We start from the raw sequence: 19837 nt of genomic DNA, 5'->3' as shown, positions 1-19837 counted from the left end.
GAGTGGTTATATTGAAAGGTGGTCGAGCGGGAAGGAGCGGCGTATGAGAGAGGGGTAAACTGAAAACTGAACTGCAAACCGGAGTACAGAGAATGGATACATATTCTTATATATATTTTTATATGGAACTAATCCTTAAAGAAACTAAACGTCGAAACAGAACTAAATGCTGGAACTTTAAGCTAAAATTGACAAACCAAAATACTACCAAACGTACACACAAACACTCACACAAACCAAACGAAATCGATATCTTTAACAGAACAAGCAAAGACGGTTCTATAAAACGTCTTGCACACCTGACGCGAAGGCAGCATATTGAATAGTAAACAAAATCATCAGCAAAACAAAACAGAAATAAAAGTCCGAAAGCATCTAGAAGAATCTATGAAAATAATAATAATCACACTAATAATAATAATAATAATAATACTATCGATAATAATAATAATAATAATAATAATAATAGTACTATTAATACTGAAAGTAATAATAATAATAATAACAAACAAATTGGTAATAATGGTAAGCGTATACAGTAATAAGCGTAATACTTCTGTTGACTAGTTTCTCATTTCGTTGTGATCGTTATGTGAGCAAAACTGAAACACAAATGAACGAGCAACTCATAATTGTGATAAGAATAGACCATTAAATGTATTAAGGCATAGTGTAACTCAATGGATGCACACACAGGTCTCTCCGAGATCGTGCACGAGCAAACACAGCTGATCCGCAAAGCTGTGACTTTGCTCGGAAAAACGTGCGCAGCTACAGCTACTTGAGCAGCTAGACGCGCAGACGCGAGTGTACACGCCGCAACGGGCGCATTGAGGGACATTTGTTGCAAATCTTGGAAACCTCCGCGGAACTGCACCGCATGGGAGAGTGAGTTTGAAATTACCGCATCGATAGCGTATTTTTAACGGATTATCTCTTATACACAGCCGAACCACGGTTCTAAAACTTAACGCAAGAAGCAGCCAAAGAGTGTTAAGGAGACCAGCTGGCTGGCAAACCGCGGGCTGGTGTTTTGTGCTATCGTACCAAGCAGAACATAACCCGCTAGCGCTAGTGAAACTAAACACAAAACCGAAACCAAACCAATTGTCCATATGTATGTACAGCCGTCAAAGGGAAATAATGCAGGTTTTTAATCATCTATTTTACGAAACATGTGCGTGCGGCTTGAAGAAAATAACCGACCGAATAGTGATCTTCGCGTTCGATCTCCTTTCGTCCAGAGCCCTTTCGTTGTTGTGCTAAAATAGAACAAAGGTTATGATTTTTCCACACTCTTACTTCAATGCTGATGGTGCAGGAAAGAAGTACGCTGCGTAAAAATAACCAAGACTTTTAGAAGCTGGTGCGCATCGTGCACATTTGTACGGCGTAACGTAAACAACGAACGGTGGACGGGCAAAACGGCCACTGGAAATTCATTAACTTTACACACAACACATGTTTGCTGCCAGAACACGGACACACGTGCTCGTGCGGGCCGATCACAAATGGCGGCCGATCAATTTTAGCGAAAACGAACCGAAAGAAGCTCGCGAAGAATCGTGAGCACACATTTTAACATTCTTCTACAAAAAATTACGATCGCACCCACTTGATTCACAATGTCTGAACACTGTCTTATGCTTAACGGTGCTCTGCCACTGACACATTTTGGCCACCCTCAAATCTTTCTCTCGATGACCCTACCTTACTCGTCCGGGCCGGCCCAACATGATTCTGTGAACGATTCTATGAACTTCAAACGTCCCAGCTTTCCTAAAACAAACCGGCCGGCCAACTCATCAGATTGCCGTCAAATACCTTCACCACACGAAAACCACGCACAATGAAGGTGGAAAACTAATGTGATGCCCTTGCGCCATGCCACGGGGAAACAGGCGCGGGAAGATAAGAAAACCCTTAAAGCAATATTGTTGTAAGAGAACAGGGGAAGGCCGCTACACGGTTGAGCCGTGCCTACGTTCGGTGAACGCACAGATTTGAACTTTGCTCATTTGGTTTACATTTTTAGCGTCCTTTTGTGTTCACTTTAAGGCGATGAAGTAATAGGTCTGACGATAATCGGTGGTTAACAATCGATTGGTTTGGATTCTGCTTTCATCGCTGTAGCGCGATGTCACTCGAAGCACAAACGGTACCGGCGGAGGCCGCGTTGTTGGGGGCTGCGCCTCTGTTCGCAGGGTTCGCCACCAACCGTACGCGGGCCGCCGGTCGACGCAACAGAAGCACAAATTTACGCCATTTTACAACGTAGCGGTACGTACAATAAAGTCATTTTCCTAGAAAGATATTCATCAACACTTCGCTTTGTGGGCCTTTTTGGAGAGCAACTCTACTACTAACAATCGACTACTTAATCCGCGCAAGGCGGGCATGCTGGCAGAATGTTGCCGATCCATTGTTACTACACTGCTGTCGGTAAGGGAACCGATCACCCGCCCGTTCGGGGGGGTTCCTCGCTTTGAGTCTTTCGTATCATATTTGCTTTGTTTGCGCGCCTCTCAACATTGTGGGGAACTAGGGAAGCTGCTGGAAGTAGTGAAAGCCATCGAAAAGCACCAATTTCTCAAAATCATCACCACTGACTTAGGATGATAGCCGAGCGAACTGGGCGATCGATGATAAGCAATAACACACACATCGCCTAGGCATGTGTAAAAAATGCGGTCCGATGTGTTGGTGGTCAAGCGATTGTCGGGGGTTTTTCGGAATACTAAACTTTCTCGAACCTGGCACAAGTTTCCAATAAACAATTGTTAGGAAGAGTGCACTGCAATCGTCGCGCAACGGAATTGGCTGATCCTTGTAGAAGATGGCTGAAGAGAGTGATCGCTGAGGCACTAGGTACAATAATGTAGAGCATACGTGTAGCTAAATAACAACGGAATAATTTATTGACTGACGCCTGCCGCGGAGATTGCAGAAAACGGCCGGCCTTCGGTGTACCACACAATAATTGAACGGGCTGCAGTGAGACAGCAGTTAGTTATAGGGACGGCAACGCAAAAAATCGTAGGACAGCTTCCACGTAAGGGTAGTAAGAAATAATCGGAATGTAACATAGGCTTGCCAGGGCCAAGGACTGGCTTGCAACGCTTAAGCCAGCCCGTTTGCAGGGCTGCAGGGCTAGGAATAGGTAGCTACAATTGTTTAAGCGTGCATCACTGCATTATGGCCATATGGGAAATGCGGCAAAAATCAATAAACCAACCAACGGCCAAGCCCGCAGAATGGAGTGAACTAAACACGTATTGGCTTCTTTTGGGACGGGTGTGTATAGTTATTGTAAAATATAGGGCACCATCCACCAGTAAATTCCCGCCCGAAACCCCGCACCACAAACGGCCATTGCACCCGTCGGCCCACTGGCCAGCGGTTGTTTGCATAGTTATCTGTTGATGAATGTATACCCTTGTAACTGAAAATGCTGCGCATGTAGCAAATAGCCGAAATAGAGTCGCAAGCAAAATTGAACCGGTAAACAAAATAGTGTACTAAACGCATATATTAGAGCAAGCAAAAGAATAATAAAAACATAAACATTTAAAAAGTGAAACTTAACTAAAGTAACAAACAAACAAACGAAAACAAAAAAACACAAATAGGAACAGTACGGGAAACGGTAGGTCAACTGCAACCACGGACGCAAGGACCCGGTCACGCGGTCAGTCCAGTCGCAGACTCTACGCTACTATAGTTGAAATAAATAAAACAAACATCACTATACAAACTCATTCTAGCCACATTAGAGCCCCTCAACAAAACCGGCACAGTCATGTGTAAAAAAGAAACACCCAGAAATTAACTGGACCGCTTTGGACCCATTCAATCGCCCATCAACCACATTCGGCACGAAACCCTCTGTAACTGTAGTGCCATGTTCAGAGTAGGAAACCGGCAGACACCGCGATTTTATGTTTAAGTTTAGGTGTTGAAGATTCGATTCCATCGTCTATTGTAAAAAAAAATCGATACGAAACAATATCTCACCAAAGCGAACTCAACTGCTTTCCTCTGTACCCGATGCCCGATTGTATCGAGAGGCCGATATAAACCGAAATGTAGCTGTAAGAAGCTGTGCAGTGCATTAACAATAGGCAGGGATTGGTAGTAATCCTTTCACCCGGTTAGTACCGGTATTGCAGAACGTACATCACAAGAAAAACCAAAAACAAAGAAACATTACGTCATAAATAACTTGTCTGCAAAGGCCCCCTTGTTATAGCCGAAAATAGGGAAGCATTATTCATGTGTGCATGTGTGCATGTTCAAAACCCTCGTATGTATGTCTGTAATGTGTGACTGTTCGTACATTCAACCGTATTAGCAGCAGGACAGTTTTACTTCGTTCGGCATCCCACCGGAGCGTTAGGAGTCTAATTTATCATTGGTACCCTTTCGAGCAGCCCATTTTCTGAGGAGCCCGAGTTTCTTCTTCCCATCGATGGCCATCGTTTTAATCTCAACCCGTTGTATGTGTGCATATGTTGACGAAAAAGGGGGGACAAGGCACAATAAGCCAGCTAAAAGTAAAACGAACATATGCAAATCCACCACCACATTAGTACACTATTTGATAATACGTGGCTGCTTCGCGAGTTCGAAGGCGGTATGGTAAAATTGTTATAGACATTACCGGTCATTAATATAAATATCCATCGAAGAATCGACTTTGAAGCGCACATAATGCGCAAAACTAGGACCTGGGCCCTGTGAGGGACATTAGCCACGTGGCATCTTTATACGTTTGCTTTGAACGGATAAAAAATAACTAACCACAACACATCACTTACTCCTGAGCGGTAACAAACAGTGTACAAAACATTCGTGTGTCGTGTATGTACAACAATACTCTAGTGACACCATACTCCGAGATGGAAAAATGGTGAATAAAATACAAAACAAAAAGAAACAAATGCTACGTGAAGGAAGCGCTGAGCAACTGGCACAAAATATGTGAGAACGGCTAGAGAGAAAGTGATTAAAGAGATAAATAACGATTATAAAAGAAATCGGTAGCTCATCCGGTTGAGGTTTTACCACGAGGCCGTGGTTTGAACAGGTTTTAAGCGGCTAGAAAAGACTTAGAGGAACGTATGTTTTCACATTCCATATTTTAATCGATCCATTGCGCGCATTGTCCACCACTGTGAGAGTGTGCATAAATATCACTTTTGAGCCGGTTATTTAATCAACAACAAACAAACGAGCAAACGTTATATGCACCGATATACCGCCATGCGACGGTGGCAGCCGGGCAAACCCTACCAAAGGAGGACGATCGGGTCAGTGGTTTACTGGTCGAGCAACAACGAAATACCGAACACTATGCCGTCGAGTTACAATGTGTCCATTTCAGACTGATACGCGTTGGAGGGCGTTCGGAGCGCGCTTGTGTAGAGCTGCACGTGGAGACGAATATAAAATACGAAACATAAAGCATCTTACACCACCGCCATTAGAACGGACTATCGCATTCGGATCGGATCCGGATCCCGGCAAGGCACGGTTGGATTTTGAAAGCAAAGCTACCGAACGAAGCGAGTAAAGTGAGCGAGCGAAATCGTTTTGGTGGTGGACAGTTATCGGCAGAGTATATGTATGATCGCAATCATATCGTGGCGATCGGAATAGTACCACAACTCCGGGTTTGTGCCAGGGATGCGATCGTAGTGCTCATGCAAAACAGGTCCTGTCCGGGACGAGAAAGGGACAAACGGCTCGGCAATGGTTTGGATGTATGATTGAACGACGGGACACGATTGTGATCTCGCCACCTGAAAGGTGCAGGACACGCAGTGTATGGTGTATGAACATGCAAAATGGAAATGTTTTTAAATGTAACGTAAAAAAGAACAATAAAAAGAGAAAAATATCTCAAAATCTTTAAACAGAGCAACGAGTGGTATTGAATAGACTACTATGGCGGTGTTTGTTGGTTCCATATGAAACAACCAGTACGATTTATTCCATTAAAGGCAATCCCATGCTCTGCCAATAAATTCCCTGCCCGTTATTCGACTGTCGTCTTTCGGACTGTCGATGCGAAGGTTGAGAAGTTTAAATTGAATCAGTTATATTCGAAAGCTCAAAAACCCTGAGTTGGACAGCATGAGTTAGTAGAATGAGCCCAAAGTAGACTTCTCGTTTAGTAGTAGTCTCCTGAATACAGTGAACTGGGAACATGCAAAGCAACAGAATCGAACCTTTCAAAACGTACTGGCAATTTCTAAAATAAACCTAACCCATACCTAACCCTAACCTAACTCATACCTAACCCATTTTGAACAGAAAAGTAATTGCTTCTCTTTAAACGAACAATCACTCACAGTAAACCATCAGTGCGGTTAACACATTTTCAAAAAGATCTTCTCATTACTCAGAACCTTAAAAGTGGAACGTACGCAGCCTTTTCCTTAAACACCACTGGAACGTACGCAGCCTTTTCTTTGTTTTGATCACTAAACGTCAAAACGCACTAACGTCAAAGGCAAATTTATTTGGCTCGCTGAGAAAGGAAACTTTTACACAGTTTATTTACACGTTGTTTTTGAACATTAAGCCGTGAAAACGTCCTGAACAGGATTCTAGATGAATAATAGTGGAACCAAACAAGACACTTCCAAGAGTGACGACGAGCAATTCGAGGACGCACGGAGTAAACATGATTCGAACGAGCGGTCCGTGGATGAAGTCATTGAAAAGGTAACCGGAATGTCCATGAAACTGCCCAACGAATCCGATACGGAAGAGTTTGTAGATTGCGTCAGCGGTGACGGGGCAGCTGGTTCAGATGAAAATCTTTCCGCAAGCAAAGCGGTCCAGACAGCTGCTGAAGCAGATGATTTCATAGATGATGAATCACAGCGTGACTACGAGATGGGCCTGACGGAAGAGGAACTGGCAGCGAACAAAGCAAAAGCGGATGAACTGAAGCAAGAAGGCAATGAGCTGTTCAAGCAAAGCGACCACCATCAATCGGCGACCATGTACACGAAGGCCCTGAGGCTTTGTCCCGTGGACCGAAAGAACGATCGTGCAATTCTGTACGCGAACCGTGCTGCAGCCAAGAGTAAACTGGACCTAAAGGCTTCCGCCATCGAGGACTGCACCAAAGCGATAGAGTATAATCCGAAATACCTGAAGGCGTTACTAAGGTAAGCGTTGATTCCGGCGAACAAACGATTGCATCCTAATGTACCTTCCATCGGTCACCACAGGCGAGCCAATCTGTACGAAGAGACTGATAAACTCGACGAAAGCTTAGAAGACTACCGAAAGGTGCTAGAACTGGACCCTGGCAATGGTGAGGCACGGGCAGCGCAAGTCCGATTGCCACCGAAAATAACGGAGCGAAATGAGCGTCTCAAAGAGGAGATGATGGGGAAGTTGAAGGATCTGGGCAACATGATACTGCGACCTTTCGGGCTTTCGACACAAAACTTCCAGATGCAGCAAGATCCGCAGACCGGCTCGTATTCCATCAACTTCAAACAGAACGCGGACCAATGACCAATGGCGCCCGATCGCCAGTTTTTGGCAAGTGATACGTGACGAAAGGCAGCGATGCGTGATAGAATCATGCCTGTTTGTGGGTTGTTGGCTACATAAATGGAAAGGAATGAATACTATCGATAGTAAAAACAATTCGGGCATTGTCTTTAATATAACCGTTTTTTTACAGCACATGCCCATGCACGGTGGGGCGTGCACCCAACAGAAAAACATTGTATAGCCGTTCCACTTTAAAAAAACACCGTGAAGTCCAGTCAACGATAATACTTGTACTCTGTTACAGCCGATGCATCCCCCAACGTTCCTTCCTCAAGTTCCTTTCTCTGACAGCATTCCGAGTGGTTCAAGCTTCCTTCGGAATATCGAACAAACCACACTCCCGATTGGCCGGCACAGCTTTGTCTGTTAAAAATATCAACAATGAATTAGTCTGTGTGCTGGTCAACGATTTGGCGGTTTTTCGACGGTTGCCACTCCAATTACCAATCATTTTCGGGTACGGTAAGTTCAAGTTGTTCATCAGTTCTACAAACGCCTCGATGTCTTTAGTGAGTCGTGGATTGTAATGCTTTTCTTCCGCTACGGTCGTTTCCATGTTGCCCCTAGAAGATGATAATGGAATGTAACGTTCGATTAGAAACTGCCAACACTGCTGTAGGATCACCCTTTCCACTCACTTGTAATCGTGGGCCGGAAAAAGGCGAAAATTTTCCGGCAGCGTAAAGATTCGCTCGTGCACGGAACGATAGAGCGATCGTGAATCGCCCTCCTGGAAATCCGTACGGCCGCAGCCTCGTATCAGCAGAGTATCGCCCGTGAAGGCAACCCCCTGCTCATCGACCACGAACGTCATACAGCCGTTAGTGTGGCCCGGGGTACATAGCGCACGAAGCTTATGGCGACCGAACTGCACCGTTTCGTTGTCCACCAGGTGTCGGTCAGCCTTCGCGCCACTGTTCTGCGAGATCACACTGACGGTTCCCGGAAGAAGCTGCTTCAGATATCCGGTGCCAGTCACATGATCCGCATGCATGTGTGTGTTTACTGCAGTTCACAAATAGTTTTCTTTTATATCCGCTAATCACCCAAGCTACAAACTAGTACTTACAGGCATATTTGAGAGTAAAGCCCAGCTCCTCGATCAGTTTGGCATCGCGTTTCGCCTGCTCCAGCACCGGATCGATCAGAATGGCCTCCTTGGATGTAATGTCAGCCAGCAGATACGAATAGGTGTGCGATTGTTCATCAAACAACTGAAACGAGATCAAGAATTGGAAACATAGCAGTAATTTGCATTTTGCAGCAACCCGTTTGTCACTACATGACATTGCGGTTTAATAGTATCTCCAACATCGTGATAACAGTTGCATCAGCCTTTGAGTGCATTACAGTTGTTGTTTATCAACCATTTCAAATGGAAGGCCTTGGCTAGTGACCAAAAAACACGTTTTGGGGTGATATTTTCTGAAGATACGCTCAGTAAACGCGATACAATTGACGATATTTATTATCGTTTTTACTGTGGCAAAATATAGCATCCGTTGAAATTGGAAACTACCATGGCAACGTAGAGGCCCACAACTATTCGTGCCTTTGGCTACAGATAAATCGTCAGATTTACCTTCAGATAGTTGCGTCACACAATCAAGGTCTTGAAGCATGACACAGCACAAAACAGACACAAATTACCAAAGAGTTCATTAAACCGTTATAAGCACGGCCTGCTCGGACGCCCAAAACCGAAAATGATGGCACAAACATGAAAATAGTTCGAAATTCGTGTGGAGAAACTTACTTACAACTTACCTGCCGGAAGAAGAAATCGGCACTGAACGGCTTGCGGCATTGAACTGTGTCCAACATTTTAACACTCCTCGAGAGAACGGAGGTCTGATCGAGAGGACACACTTTTGTGTTACTTATGTATCGCTGCCCACCGCTAGCGATCAATCGTCGAGTTGGCCACGAAACAACCGCGGCCGTTACTGTTGATGCTGATGCTGGCCGCAACAGTCTGGTTACTAATCTCATCGTCGGCTACGTTTTGGTGGTGATGCAGGGTCGGGAAAAAGAACAAAACAAAAAGTAAGTGACGAAGGATATGCACTTGCGTCCTACACCTTATCGCAGGCCTGTGCTATTTAATTAAAAAGTTATCTATAACCGCACGCTCTAACTTATCGCTCCGTGGGTAACGATAAGAAATACCGAAATACTGAGGCTCAAACTTGGACCTCAGACCCATCAATCTGTCGATTCGCAAACTCCGCGATGGATGGAAAGCTATGCGTACAATGCAACTTATACATACATTAATCTTCGACAACAGACCTTTCTCTATTTGTCATTGTAACTTTTTATACCACACGCAATTTAGCATCTTCTGTTTGATAACGATGATGTGTGATATCGTTCATTGGTCTTGTCCTGAAAAGCACCACAAAAGAAACCCACAAACAGACCAATTCGTGAACTGATTCCTTACTTGAACACTTATTAACACAACACCAAAATTGACGAAGAACCAAGCAACCTGCGCAACTTTCGACAACGAAGTGCAACGACGCAATGATGCAACCGAAACTGAGCCGGATTCGTGATCATTCGACGTTAAATCAATCGATTCATTCGCGATAATTCGTTTGCCTCACCTAATCCCGATAAGAGTGTGCACTGAGTGCTGCTTTGGAATCAATCTTGTCGATAACGCAACTTCGCCTGGACAGCTGATTCAATCGGCAAACCTAGCCGTGGACGAATATTTACAAACCTACCGGTTCTGCGATCAGTCTGTTCTAGCTGAACTGCTCAATAACTGCTCGAAACAAGAATTTATAACCAATTCTACGCTAAATTCGTGGTTAATGCGGCAAACAGCGGTACACATGCATTTGGTGCATCAAAGCACCAAATACAATGGAATTTTCAACTGCATCTTGTATCCTTTCTGTGCCGTCGTCATTATCAAGAGCCAGGCGTGATCGTTGTTACCCTTGCATCCCCTACCGACTGCTCGAGTCCAGAGAACCGTCAAAAGCTGGAAATGTCAAAATGTCGAAATGTCAAACACACAACCCACTTGAACTGCTAAGCAGCAACACAAGTCGTTCTTCCCCCGTATTAAAACCGTGGCCATATCAATGGTTTAGTTAATCTTTTCGTTCTTACGTGCGGTTATTCTAATTTACGTGTGACCCATTTGTTAGCTAGTGTTTAAGCGTTGCGTTCTGTTGTGTAGTGAAAGTCAAAGTTTACGTGTCTACTGTAGGATCCACTTTGGCGGAGAAAAACAAAATAACCCAGCAAAACATACATAAGGTTGGTTACCAGCGCAAGGCTGTCTTGAACATTGGGCCAGAACGGACAAAACCAGTGTGCTTCGCCTGCAGCGTGCGGCTTGTGTGCCATAACTAGGCGCCAAACAATTTATGTAATGCAGTCGTAATAAAATAAATGTCTCACTGCGTGTGATTAGCAAAGTCGCCGATACTGTCTCCGGCTGAGCGGCACAACGCATGTGCTATAGCCGCAATCTATCACGGGTCTCTGTTTCTCTTTCTTCCTCTGGCTATCTTTATCGCTCTTCTGTCTGGTATCATCCCGCAGCGATAACACAACAATGCTCCGTATCTTTCGCAATGCCATCCTTGGCGAACGCATCATCCGGAAGACCTTCTCGTTTTCAGCCGTCGCGGCGAAGCGCTTCGTCATAAAAGATCACTACGAGTTCGATCAGAAGGTAAACAATGCATCAGCTGGGCGAAGGCCATCCTGGTCGCCGGTGCTCTTAGGACCTTGAAAAGTTTATTAACACCGCAGTGTTGTGCTTTGCCACTCGCAGGTAATCAACAGCGACAATCCAGTGATCGTGAACTTTCACGCCGAGTGGTGCGATCCGTGTAAAATATTGACGCCCAAAATGACGGAACTGTTGGAACCGTCGGAGGAGATCGATCTGGCAATCGTCGACGTGGACGATAACGCGGAGTTGGTGCACACGTTCGAGGTAAAAGCAGTTCCCGCAATATTGGCCTTCCGTAACGGCGTCGTGGTGGACAAGTTCATCGGTCTGGTCGACGCAAATATGATCGAAAATCTCATCGGAAAACTAACGAAAAAGAAGACATCGTAATACGTCGTAGGGATGCGTTATGTGCCAACACCGTGTAAGCCTTCGTATGCTTGGGCGCTATAGTTTTGGTGGGTGGATTGGGAGCGTGCTAGTGCCCCGGTTGAATGCGAAAGGCGTGTAGCAGCACGCTGGTTTAGTGGGACCGAAGAACTTGTAATACCATTTCTCCTCTAGACATTGTGATGTACTGTTATTGATTTTTTTGTTTTCCCCTCGCACGAGAGAGAGCGCCTGATGAATCGATTTTATTTTGTAACGACGAATGAGAAAATATATTGAAAGCATAAGTAAGACATCATAACTACGCTTTTCTTTTCATTAGTATGATTGCTTTGCCAACCGAATACATTTTTTTAGTCTTACACGCATGCCTTTGCGACACATCCTAGATACCGGAAGGGTTGTTGTTACCAGGGACAACGATGTAGTTACCGCTACTGTTAGTGGCAGTTTCGTTTTTCGCAGTGGCGTTGCCGTTCAGAGTGCAAACAGTTTGAATATTTCAGGATTATTCATCAGAAAAATCAACTCTTACATCATGTTGCGCTGTTCGGGGCTACCCTTTCTTCCTGGTAACACATTCCAAGATGTAAGTTACTTTCAAATACAAAAAAATCCTTTTTAACTGTGGTACTTTTTCACAACCTCTTTTTAAAGATTGGTCGCAGAAAGTTTCACAAGTCGCACCACTTTGATCAGCGCAATCGCGTTTGCATTCTAGTCGATGCAAAACGGCCTGGCATCGGTGGCAACCCGTTGCTAGAAACGGATAGTCCCGACTACGAGTTGCCCTCACTCTATCCGCCCCGTTACGCGCCATCCCGTCCGTCGTGGCTCGAGTACGATCGACAGGTACTCTGCTTCCACGGTTACTTTCAGGAGACACTGACCGAAGTCGATCGCATACCGCACCAGGTGCGAAAGGTGCGCATTCTGTACTACCTCGAGGATGAAACGATGCAAATCAGTGAACCGCGAACCCTAAATTCGGGCATCCCACAAGGTTGCCTAGTGACGCGTCAGCGTATACCGAGACCACCACCGTACGACGGGGAATTTACTTCGCTACTCGATCTCAACATCAATCACACGGTGCAACTGTTCGATCGCGTTTACACCGTTACAGGGTGCGATGAGTTTACGCGCCGCTTTTTGAACCGATTGGGAGTGTCGGTGCCCGGACCGGTCGAGCAGCCGACGTAAGTGTGCGTTACCGGAATCACGAACGCCCTATAATTTACCACCCCTTTCTATTTTATCAGTGATCCCGCAACCGAACTACGCAAGCAACAGGACTCGGCCAAACTGGCAAAACTGCCGGCTTACAAGATCGACACATTGGGTAAGTTTTTGCAGTACGACCGGAAAGTGCTTCGCTTCAAGGGCCTGTGGGACGACCGAGCGAGTGTGTTCGGTGGTGTCCACGAACTCGAGGTCCTCTACCATCTGAGCGACGAGACGATTGAAATCAAGGAAAAACTTCCCGTAAACTCGGGCCGTGATTCAAACGGGATGTTTCTGCGTCGGGGTCGGCTCCCTCGCACATTCGAGCGGCTTCCAACAATGGGCGCCAACATACCGGTGACGGTCCTGAACGTGATCGGTGGCGGATTGCGCGGTGGGCGCTATCTTACCGATTGTGTAGGGATCGGTAAAACGGAGGGCGACTACTACCGCGATGCTGATCTCCGCATCGGAGCACGCATTAACGTCTACGGCCGGGCGGTGCTGCTCACGGGATGTGACCAGTTCACCGAAAGCTACTACCGTGAGATGTATGGATTGGAGGACTTTACGCCTATCTACGGATACAGTGCGTCCCGGGAGCAGTTCGTCAGCTCTCGTCGAACCGACCGCGAGCTGCCACCGTTCAATGGCTGGGGTACGCACGAAGACTCCGAGGGTAATTGTTTAACGCTGGAACCGAAACCACCCAAGATTGATTTCCGCAAGTTCGTCGCTTACGATCGATGCAGTCTACGGTTCGGAGCGCAGATGATATCGAACGTGCGAGAAAACAATGACCGCTTCTTTGTCATCAGCTACCACCTGAGCGATGATACGATCTCCGTATATGAAATACCGATTCGTAACTCTGGCTTCCGCGGAGGTGAATTTATTAAGCGGCGCAAACTGGCCCTTCCCAGCCAAGAGCGGTATAGTGCGGCGCGTCCCGCATGCTACCGTCCGGAACACTTTTATCTCGGAGCGACTGTGCGGCTCCAGGATCACCAGTTTCGCGTTACGAATGCCGACATCTACGCACTGCATTTCATGGAGCAACACTGCGAGGAGTTTCCCTTGTCCAACGTTGGCAAGATTGTGCAGAAACTGCGGGACGCGCTTCAGCCACAATACAAGCAATACATCGCGCGTCACATGGGCAAAGTGGTGCAGACGAAGATTGATGGACGGCCAGTCAGTACGGTGACATACGAGTCCCTGCGCGATATGCTTCTGGAGCTCCTGCAAGACGGTATCGTCGAGCAGGAGATTGTTACGCTGTGCCGCATGTTTTCAGCCGAATCAATCGAACCGGCTCGGTGCGATCGAGAGCTCGTTCGTTCAGCTGTCCATGCCCAGCTGACACGGGCACTCTGGAGCGATCTTGAGCGCACCAAGGAACACATCTACCATCTCGAACCGATTAACCCGGATTGGGTTACGCCACAGCGACTATGCACTATCATAAAAGCATGCAAACTGCCACTGGATAACGCACTGATTGACAAAATGCTACAAATGTAAGAACGTTAGCCATCAACACAATCTGAACTAAAGGTTTTAATTCTCAATACTTTTGTCTTCAATTCCACAGTTTAAACAGAAATGATGCCGGATTGATTTCGGTGGAGGACTTTTTGACAATGATAGATCCATCGTCGGTGGCTAGCAAACCGATACAACCGCTCAACATTAAGCATGATGTGTGCTTCTTCACACCGTACCGGGTAACGGGAAAACTCGTGAACTGGGACCAGCTGTTGGTGCACATCGATCTCGAACGGACGCTGACCAATCAAACTACGTAAACAAAGGACACGGATGTCGCGTGTATTTTTGGCCCAAAACTTTTCTACACAAAGGATAAATTAATGATAGGAGTGCTCACAGTTAATAAATTGTATGTTTGTGTATGTTTTCACCATGACACAAAATATTCTTAACACAAAAATTGTGCATAATTCAAAATGTTCTCGAAAACGCTTAATGGTATCACCCAAAACTTTTCATGTACGCACATTTTATAAAACTGGAAATATGACCGAGCGAACCAAAGTGCCCCCTCATGAAGGTGCGTGTGTTTACGACTAAACTAAGCTTTCGAAATGACCAATCGAATCATCACACGACAACGAATCTAGACACCATGAGCATTTAAACGTTTGATGGACATGAATATTTATCCCTGCACAAATTTTGGCAGTGAGTGCTGGAATAGGAAATTCCATTCGATTTCCGTTTGCCCATCGGCTAGAAAGAAAGCTGCTTTTCCGTTAGCTCATCCTCGTCCTCGTCATCGTTTCCATTCGCCACTAAACGTGCGACATGCTCATGATCAGGACTAACACATAGTTTTGCTGGAGGACTTCGAGGCGATTTGCCGGACTCACTGCCAGTAGGTGCGTCCATTTCCTCTGCTAACTTTGATATCGGATCATCACCACTATCGCCGGGTATGTCGGCGCCGTTGTCCTCCTCGTCTAATATCAGATCTACAGCAGCTCCAATCGATGAGAGTTCTTCATCCGATAACTGAGCAGCAAGATGGTCGAGCAGATGGATCGCCGAGTTGGGGCCAGCGTGCTGGTGTTCGCGTTGACTGAACGGCTGATGAGGACCATTGCCGGTTAGCCGAAATATATCACAGGTACGTTCATACGACGTTATGCTAATGTCGTTGGTTGAGGTTACGGAAGTTCCAGTCAGTGAGTGCTTCGTGATGCTACTTCCGCCGTCCATATCTGAAACTGTTGGGAAGAAGGTATTGAAGCTGACAACTTTAGCGGGAGTTTTTAGCATTTTAACGTGGTCCTTACTTAAAATGTAGCATGTAGCTCAATGTAATTTTCAAGCAAAAATATATCAAAAAATATTACGAACCAAAAAAGCTAACACACTGCAAATTCGAAAATTTCGTGCAAAGATCAATTCAATTACAAAAAAACTACGTTATGTCAAACAAAACGGAAGAAATCACGATTTTGATTTTCATTTAAATTCTAAAACGGTCATGCAAACATAATTTTACAAACAAAGTTCCTAACTACCGTTAATTTAATACAACAGTTATAAAATTACAACCGTTACTAATTTTATTCAATTTTCCCACTTTGTTCAGTTTCTCATCATTTGATTACAAGGCAATATTGCAGCGTTTGGCCTCAGCAAACACTTCGCGCTTCATAGCAGAGACACTCCGAAATCGGTAGTGGAGGAAACGGGTTCTTGTAACTTTCCGAAAACGACGGTACCGGTGCTAGCAGCCGCTTGCAGTCCCGTATCGGAATTGGTGCATCACATTTCGGAGGAAACTTTACCTTCCCACAGCCTGGTACCTGCACGCGCATGCACAGATCTTCCTTAATTTTGATGCAATCCGGTGCCTCAATGCTCGGTGCCGGTGAGGTGCAGCTCGTCTTCTTCAGGACCGGTTCCCGCTTTCGTCTTGGCATCTGAAGGATGTTCGCATCCTCACATCGGAAGGCAGAAGGTTGCGGTGGTTCCGGGCATGGACGCCACGTCTTCGGGCTAGACACCATCACCGACTTTCCAGCACCAATGTCTGCGGCGGCACTGTCTTGACACACCTTGTGCTTGCAATCGTTCTTACCACCGGATCCGGAGCGGCGATTCACCATGGTACGGGAAACCATTGCCCTTACTTTCGGGATCGGGCTGGCTTGGCCCATGATTTCTTTCACAATGCGAAACATTTTTCGAATAAATCCAAACGCTGCAAAAATGTCAGCAAATAGTGTTACAAGTGTTCACAAATTCTGTGGGGAAAATTGCTTACGAATTTCTTTTTTTTAATTTTTCAAAATTATCACAAAAAATTTAGCTTCCGCACTGAACGGCAGACCAAACCACAATGGCAATGTTCAAAAAAATAGCCGAATAATTTAATCATTTTAATATGGTTACTACGATGGCAACACTCGCTGTAGCAACAAGAATACAGAGGGGACCAAAAGTACGATGTTCTTTGAGTGATTTATTTGAGTATTTTCATGGTTTTTGGATGGAACAACCGGCCAAAAACTTAATTTATAATAGTTTAGCTAATGCGTTCCACGGCGCGAATGCTACATTTTCCTACAGTCGAGTGCTTTCTTCAATAATATTATCATTATCACAATACTCATCAAACGAATCGATGATGACGAGAGAATTTAAGCTGGTCGCCAGTGAAGTTCCGGTATCGAAGGTGGTGAAACTCTGGATCGTTCTAAGCGAACCGGTGCTGACGCCTGTTCCGGGAGTCGGGCAATTTAGGTACGACCAATCGGAGAACCAAACGAAAAAGACAAAAATACCCCAACATTTTGGCATCCGGAACACGGAGTAAGCAAACAAGTTGCGGAACATAAAAATAAACAAAGAAAATAAGAACAAAATAAACATAATTCACGATTGGTAATTAGAGAGGACAAAGAGCAGACTGTTAGACGTCACGATGGTTAAGCGGTGATCGTTAGACTGTTTACCTTTGCCGATTGGCGAGTGTTTAGGCAATCTTATCAAGCCTTTAAAGAAGTTCCATTTCATGGTATTAGGAGAAGAAGAAAACATGATAGGAATTAGTTGAAGCCGCTCAACTTGAAATGCTTTCTCATGGGATGTTGATATCGACATAAAATGTTGGTCCTATTGCTTAGGTTGATTAAAAGATCAATGGTTTAGGATTACGGAATTCTTCTAGTAAAAGCAACTGCTAGTCTAAGCAAGTAAGAAGTAAATTACATATCGGAGCGTAACAGAAGCGAATTCTTCTATGATCGTTACAAGCAATCGTCTTTCTAATTATTCATCGACCCAAGATACAAAGAGTGCATAAGCCGTATATAAGAGATTCAGCACGCAAACTGTGCAAACACCAAACATACTAATCACCTTAAATTATGAATGGATCGAATCAACGAAAGCAACTAAAAACTACCATGCCGATACTTCTGTAACAAAAATAATTGGTTCAACACTAACCTGTGTGCAGCTGACTTACGGTGTCCTCCGTAATATCATCGTAGTCCTTCTCCGTGCGCTCGTCCTCGTCCTCTTCTTCCGCATGTGCATCGCCATTGATGTTATCATTATTGTACTGTTCTTCTTCGTCGTTCTTCGACTCGCTACGATACAAAACCTTCTCCTTTAGGACAATTTCACGATCCGTGAACTGTTCGTTTCGATGGCCAATCTAAAATGGAGAACAATGCAATGATGTTACAGCACTTTTCGCCCATACGACCACAAACACTTACCTTCACTTTCGTCGATAGTTCAACCGATTGTCCACGGGGTAGGGATGGCAGTTCGTTAGGTGCGGCTGGGGGCTGCAACGTTAGCAGTTTCAGTCGCTTCAGCTCGTCCATCGAGCTTTTCAGCATTCTTATCACAGTGTCATCATCAAAGCCAAAATGTTTGTGTAGTGATGTCTGATTGCGATAGAAACATGAAAGTTTCAGTATTATTTACGCGATGATTATTAAAAAATTACACCCTCAGCCAACCTGCAGGAAATCGGTTATCTGGTCCATGTCCTTCATGCGGCGAATTTTCGTTTGGTGCATCTTAAGTATCGTGTAGGCCATTCCCGTAAGTACACGCTCACCGAACATCATGTAGATATCCCAGACGCGCAGGCATAAGCTAAATGGTATCTTCGAAATAAAACAAAGCACAAACTTCAGGACGTTTCGACAATCCCTTTTTAGTATTTTCACACCTACCCGTTCGACAAAGATGACAAAAAACCACTTTAACGAGTATAGCACGGAATGTACCTCATGTTTGTCGAGATGCTTCTTCAGTTTTGGCAAACACTTGGTCAGTATCCGGTCGTGGTGCGCCAAAAAGCGCATCAATTTCGGAAATCCGACAATATACAAACCGTGCATGGCGTACCTAGCGTTCGTCAATAGTATATCCAAAGCCCAGAATGCGTCCTCCTCGTCGAAGTACATCAGCAGAACGGCTGCCACAGTCGACATACCCTGACAATAGCCCACCTCAGTGTTGTACATGCTATACGCGGCCAGCACGCGAAATAAGCTCTGCTGCTTCACACTGTACCGTTCGCGGTAGAAGATGTGATTGCGAAACTGTCGATTCACGTCGAAATCTATCTGCCGAATGTCGGGACTACACTGACGCGCCAGTTGCAGCATTCTTTCGTAGACGTGTTTATTTTCTCCAACCACCTGTTCGACGTCCAGCAAATTGCGCCATATTGCTGAACGCATCCGATCGGGAATACCTTTCATGACGCGTCTCTGCAAGTTTTCCTTCGTGCTGGCACTGTTCCAGTTCCGGTGCATTTTGATCCACTTCTTCACCCGTTCCATCTCCAGTTGTGTGTGGTGTTTGTCCGGCAGCTCGCCACTTCGGTTGGTTGCTGGCTGCTCGGGATGTAAAAACCCATATCGATCCGCCTGCGTGTACACCTCAAAAAGCGGGTCTTCCCACGAATCAATGTTAGGATTCTCGCGACCACGATCATATCGCTCGAATATTTCGTCTCTTTCGGCGTTGGCACGCTTCAACAGTAGTGACTCCTCGTCAGTCATCGACGCTGTCGTTGTGGCCATACATGCATCTCCGTTCATCATTGTCGAAGAGGCCTGCTGATCTTCGCTGGACACTCCGTACCGATCGTATCTGGTCATGGACGGACAGCTGCAGACAGTAGATTGCCGCTGGTAAAGGTACTTTGCTCAATGGATGGATCTCTAGAGAAGCGTTGCTCAAAAACTTCAGCATCGCTCGATCATACATTTTCCCATTCACCGTGCGTTTCTCGCCACGAGCAGCTTGTGCCTACGCGACGGATTGATCAGGCACCGAGCTCTGTACTGCACAACAGTTATTTGTATTTCAGTCTGAAAAAAATAAGCATTCTTTAGTATATTATTTTTCACCAAGGCTTATAAAAGAAAAAAGGCCAAA

The 19837-nt window shown here is 45.4% G+C and overlaps 5 protein-coding genes across 5 annotated transcripts; 3 read left to right on the top strand and 2 right to left on the bottom strand.

Annotated features, from left to right (window-relative positions):
• Nucleotides 1–6548: 6548 nt before the first annotated feature.
• Nucleotides 6549–7663, top strand: LOC131208654 (tetratricopeptide repeat protein 1). The gene is made up of 2 exons (XM_058201464.1): nt 6549–7181; nt 7245–7663. Exons 1-2 carry the CDS (start codon nt 6616–6618, stop codon nt 7534–7536), a joined length of 858 nt encoding a protein of 285 aa, XP_058057447.1. The 5' UTR covers nt 6549–6615; the 3' UTR covers nt 7537–7663.
• A 3-nt stretch (nt 7664–7666) lies between these two features.
• LOC131208653 (persulfide dioxygenase ETHE1, mitochondrial) lies at nt 7667–10137 on the bottom strand. Its single transcript, XM_058201463.1, has 6 exons — nt 10025–10137; nt 9346–9576; nt 8648–8792; nt 8217–8583; nt 8023–8141; nt 7667–7941 (listed from the first exon to the last, which is right to left on the bottom strand). Exons 2-6 carry the CDS (start codon nt 9568–9570, stop codon nt 7883–7885), a joined length of 915 nt encoding a protein of 304 aa, XP_058057446.1. The 5' UTR covers nt 9571–9576; nt 10025–10137; the 3' UTR covers nt 7667–7882.
• Nucleotides 10138–10606: 469 nt separating this feature from the next.
• Nucleotides 10607–11990, top strand: LOC131209614 (thioredoxin, mitochondrial). Its single transcript, XM_058202719.1, has 3 exons — nt 10607–10857; nt 11146–11278; nt 11381–11990. Exons 2-3 carry the CDS (start codon nt 11159–11161, stop codon nt 11669–11671), a joined length of 411 nt encoding a protein of 136 aa, XP_058058702.1. The 5' UTR covers nt 10607–10857; nt 11146–11158; the 3' UTR covers nt 11672–11990.
• Nucleotides 11991–12209: 219 nt separating this feature from the next.
• LOC131210930 (EF-hand domain-containing family member C2) lies at nt 12210–14703 on the top strand. Its single transcript, XM_058204254.1, has 4 exons — nt 12210–12260; nt 12329–12870; nt 12934–14415; nt 14490–14703. The coding sequence occupies exons 1-4, from the start codon at nt 12210–12212 to the stop codon at nt 14701–14703; spliced, it is 2289 nt and encodes a 762-aa protein (XP_058060237.1).
• A 442-nt stretch (nt 14704–15145) lies between these two features.
• LOC131207221 (USP6 N-terminal-like protein) lies at nt 15146–19763 on the bottom strand. The gene is made up of 5 exons (XM_058199831.1): nt 18622–19763; nt 18403–18552; nt 18154–18327; nt 17879–18089; nt 15146–15642 (listed from the first exon to the last, which is right to left on the bottom strand). The coding sequence occupies exons 1-5, from the start codon at nt 19555–19557 to the stop codon at nt 15146–15148; spliced, it is 1968 nt and encodes a 655-aa protein (XP_058055814.1). The 5' UTR covers nt 19558–19763.
• Between the last annotated feature and the right edge of the window lie 74 nt (nt 19764–19837).

Source organism: Anopheles bellator, chromosome 2 (assembly GCF_943735745.2).
Source record: "Anopheles bellator chromosome 2, idAnoBellAS_SP24_06.2, whole genome shotgun sequence".
NCBI lineage: Eukaryota > Metazoa > Arthropoda > Insecta > Diptera > Culicidae > Anopheles > Anopheles bellator.
This window is presented reverse-complemented; position numbering and strand designations above follow the sequence as displayed.

Excerpts from the sequence above, each read along its gene's own strand:
- LOC131208654 (XM_058201464.1), top strand. The coding sequence starts at position 6,616 with ATGAATAATAGTGGAACCAAACAAGACACTTCCAAGAGTGACGACGAG. Across the intron at positions 7,182-7,244 it reads TACCTGAAGGCGTTACTAAG|GCGAGCCAATCTGTACGAAG; the intron begins GTAAGCGTTGAT and ends CGGTCACCACAG.
- LOC131209614 (XM_058202719.1), top strand. The coding sequence starts at position 11,159 with ATGCTCCGTATCTTTCGCAATGCCATCCTTGGCGAACGCATCATCCGG. Across the intron at positions 11,279-11,380 it reads ACTACGAGTTCGATCAGAAG|GTAATCAACAGCGACAATCC; the intron begins GTAAACAATGCA and ends TGCCACTCGCAG.
- LOC131207221 (XM_058199831.1), bottom strand. The coding sequence starts at position 19,557 with ATGACCAGATACGATCGGTACGGAGTGTCCAGCGAAGATCAGCAGGCC. Across the intron at positions 18,090-18,153 it reads AACTATCGACGAAAGTGAAG|ATTGGCCATCGAAACGAACA; the intron begins GTAAGTGTTTGT and ends TCTCCATTTTAG. Across the intron at positions 15,643-17,878 it reads CGTAAGTCAGCTGCACACAG|TTTCAGATATGGACGGCGGA; the intron begins GTTAGTGTTGAA and ends TCTTCCCAACAG.
- LOC131208653 (XM_058201463.1), bottom strand. The coding sequence starts at position 9,570 with ATGAGATTAGTAACCAGACTGTTGCGGCCAGCATCAGCATCAACAGTA. Across the intron at positions 8,793-9,345 it reads CCGATTTCTTCTTCCGGCAG|TTGTTTGATGAACAATCGCA; the intron begins GTAAGTTGTAAG and ends ATCTCGTTTCAG. Across the intron at positions 7,942-8,022 it reads ACCGTACCCGAAAATGATTG|ACAAAGCTGTGCCGGCCAAT; the intron begins GTAATTGGAGTG and ends TATTTTTAACAG.
- LOC131210930 (XM_058204254.1), top strand. The coding sequence starts at position 12,210 with ATGTTGCGCTGTTCGGGGCTACCCTTTCTTCCTGGTAACACATTCCAA. Across the intron at positions 12,261-12,328 it reads CTGGTAACACATTCCAAGAT|ATTGGTCGCAGAAAGTTTCA; the intron begins GTAAGTTACTTT and ends CTCTTTTTAAAG. Across the intron at positions 14,416-14,489 it reads ATTGACAAAATGCTACAAAT|TTTAAACAGAAATGATGCCG; the intron begins GTAAGAACGTTA and ends TCAATTCCACAG.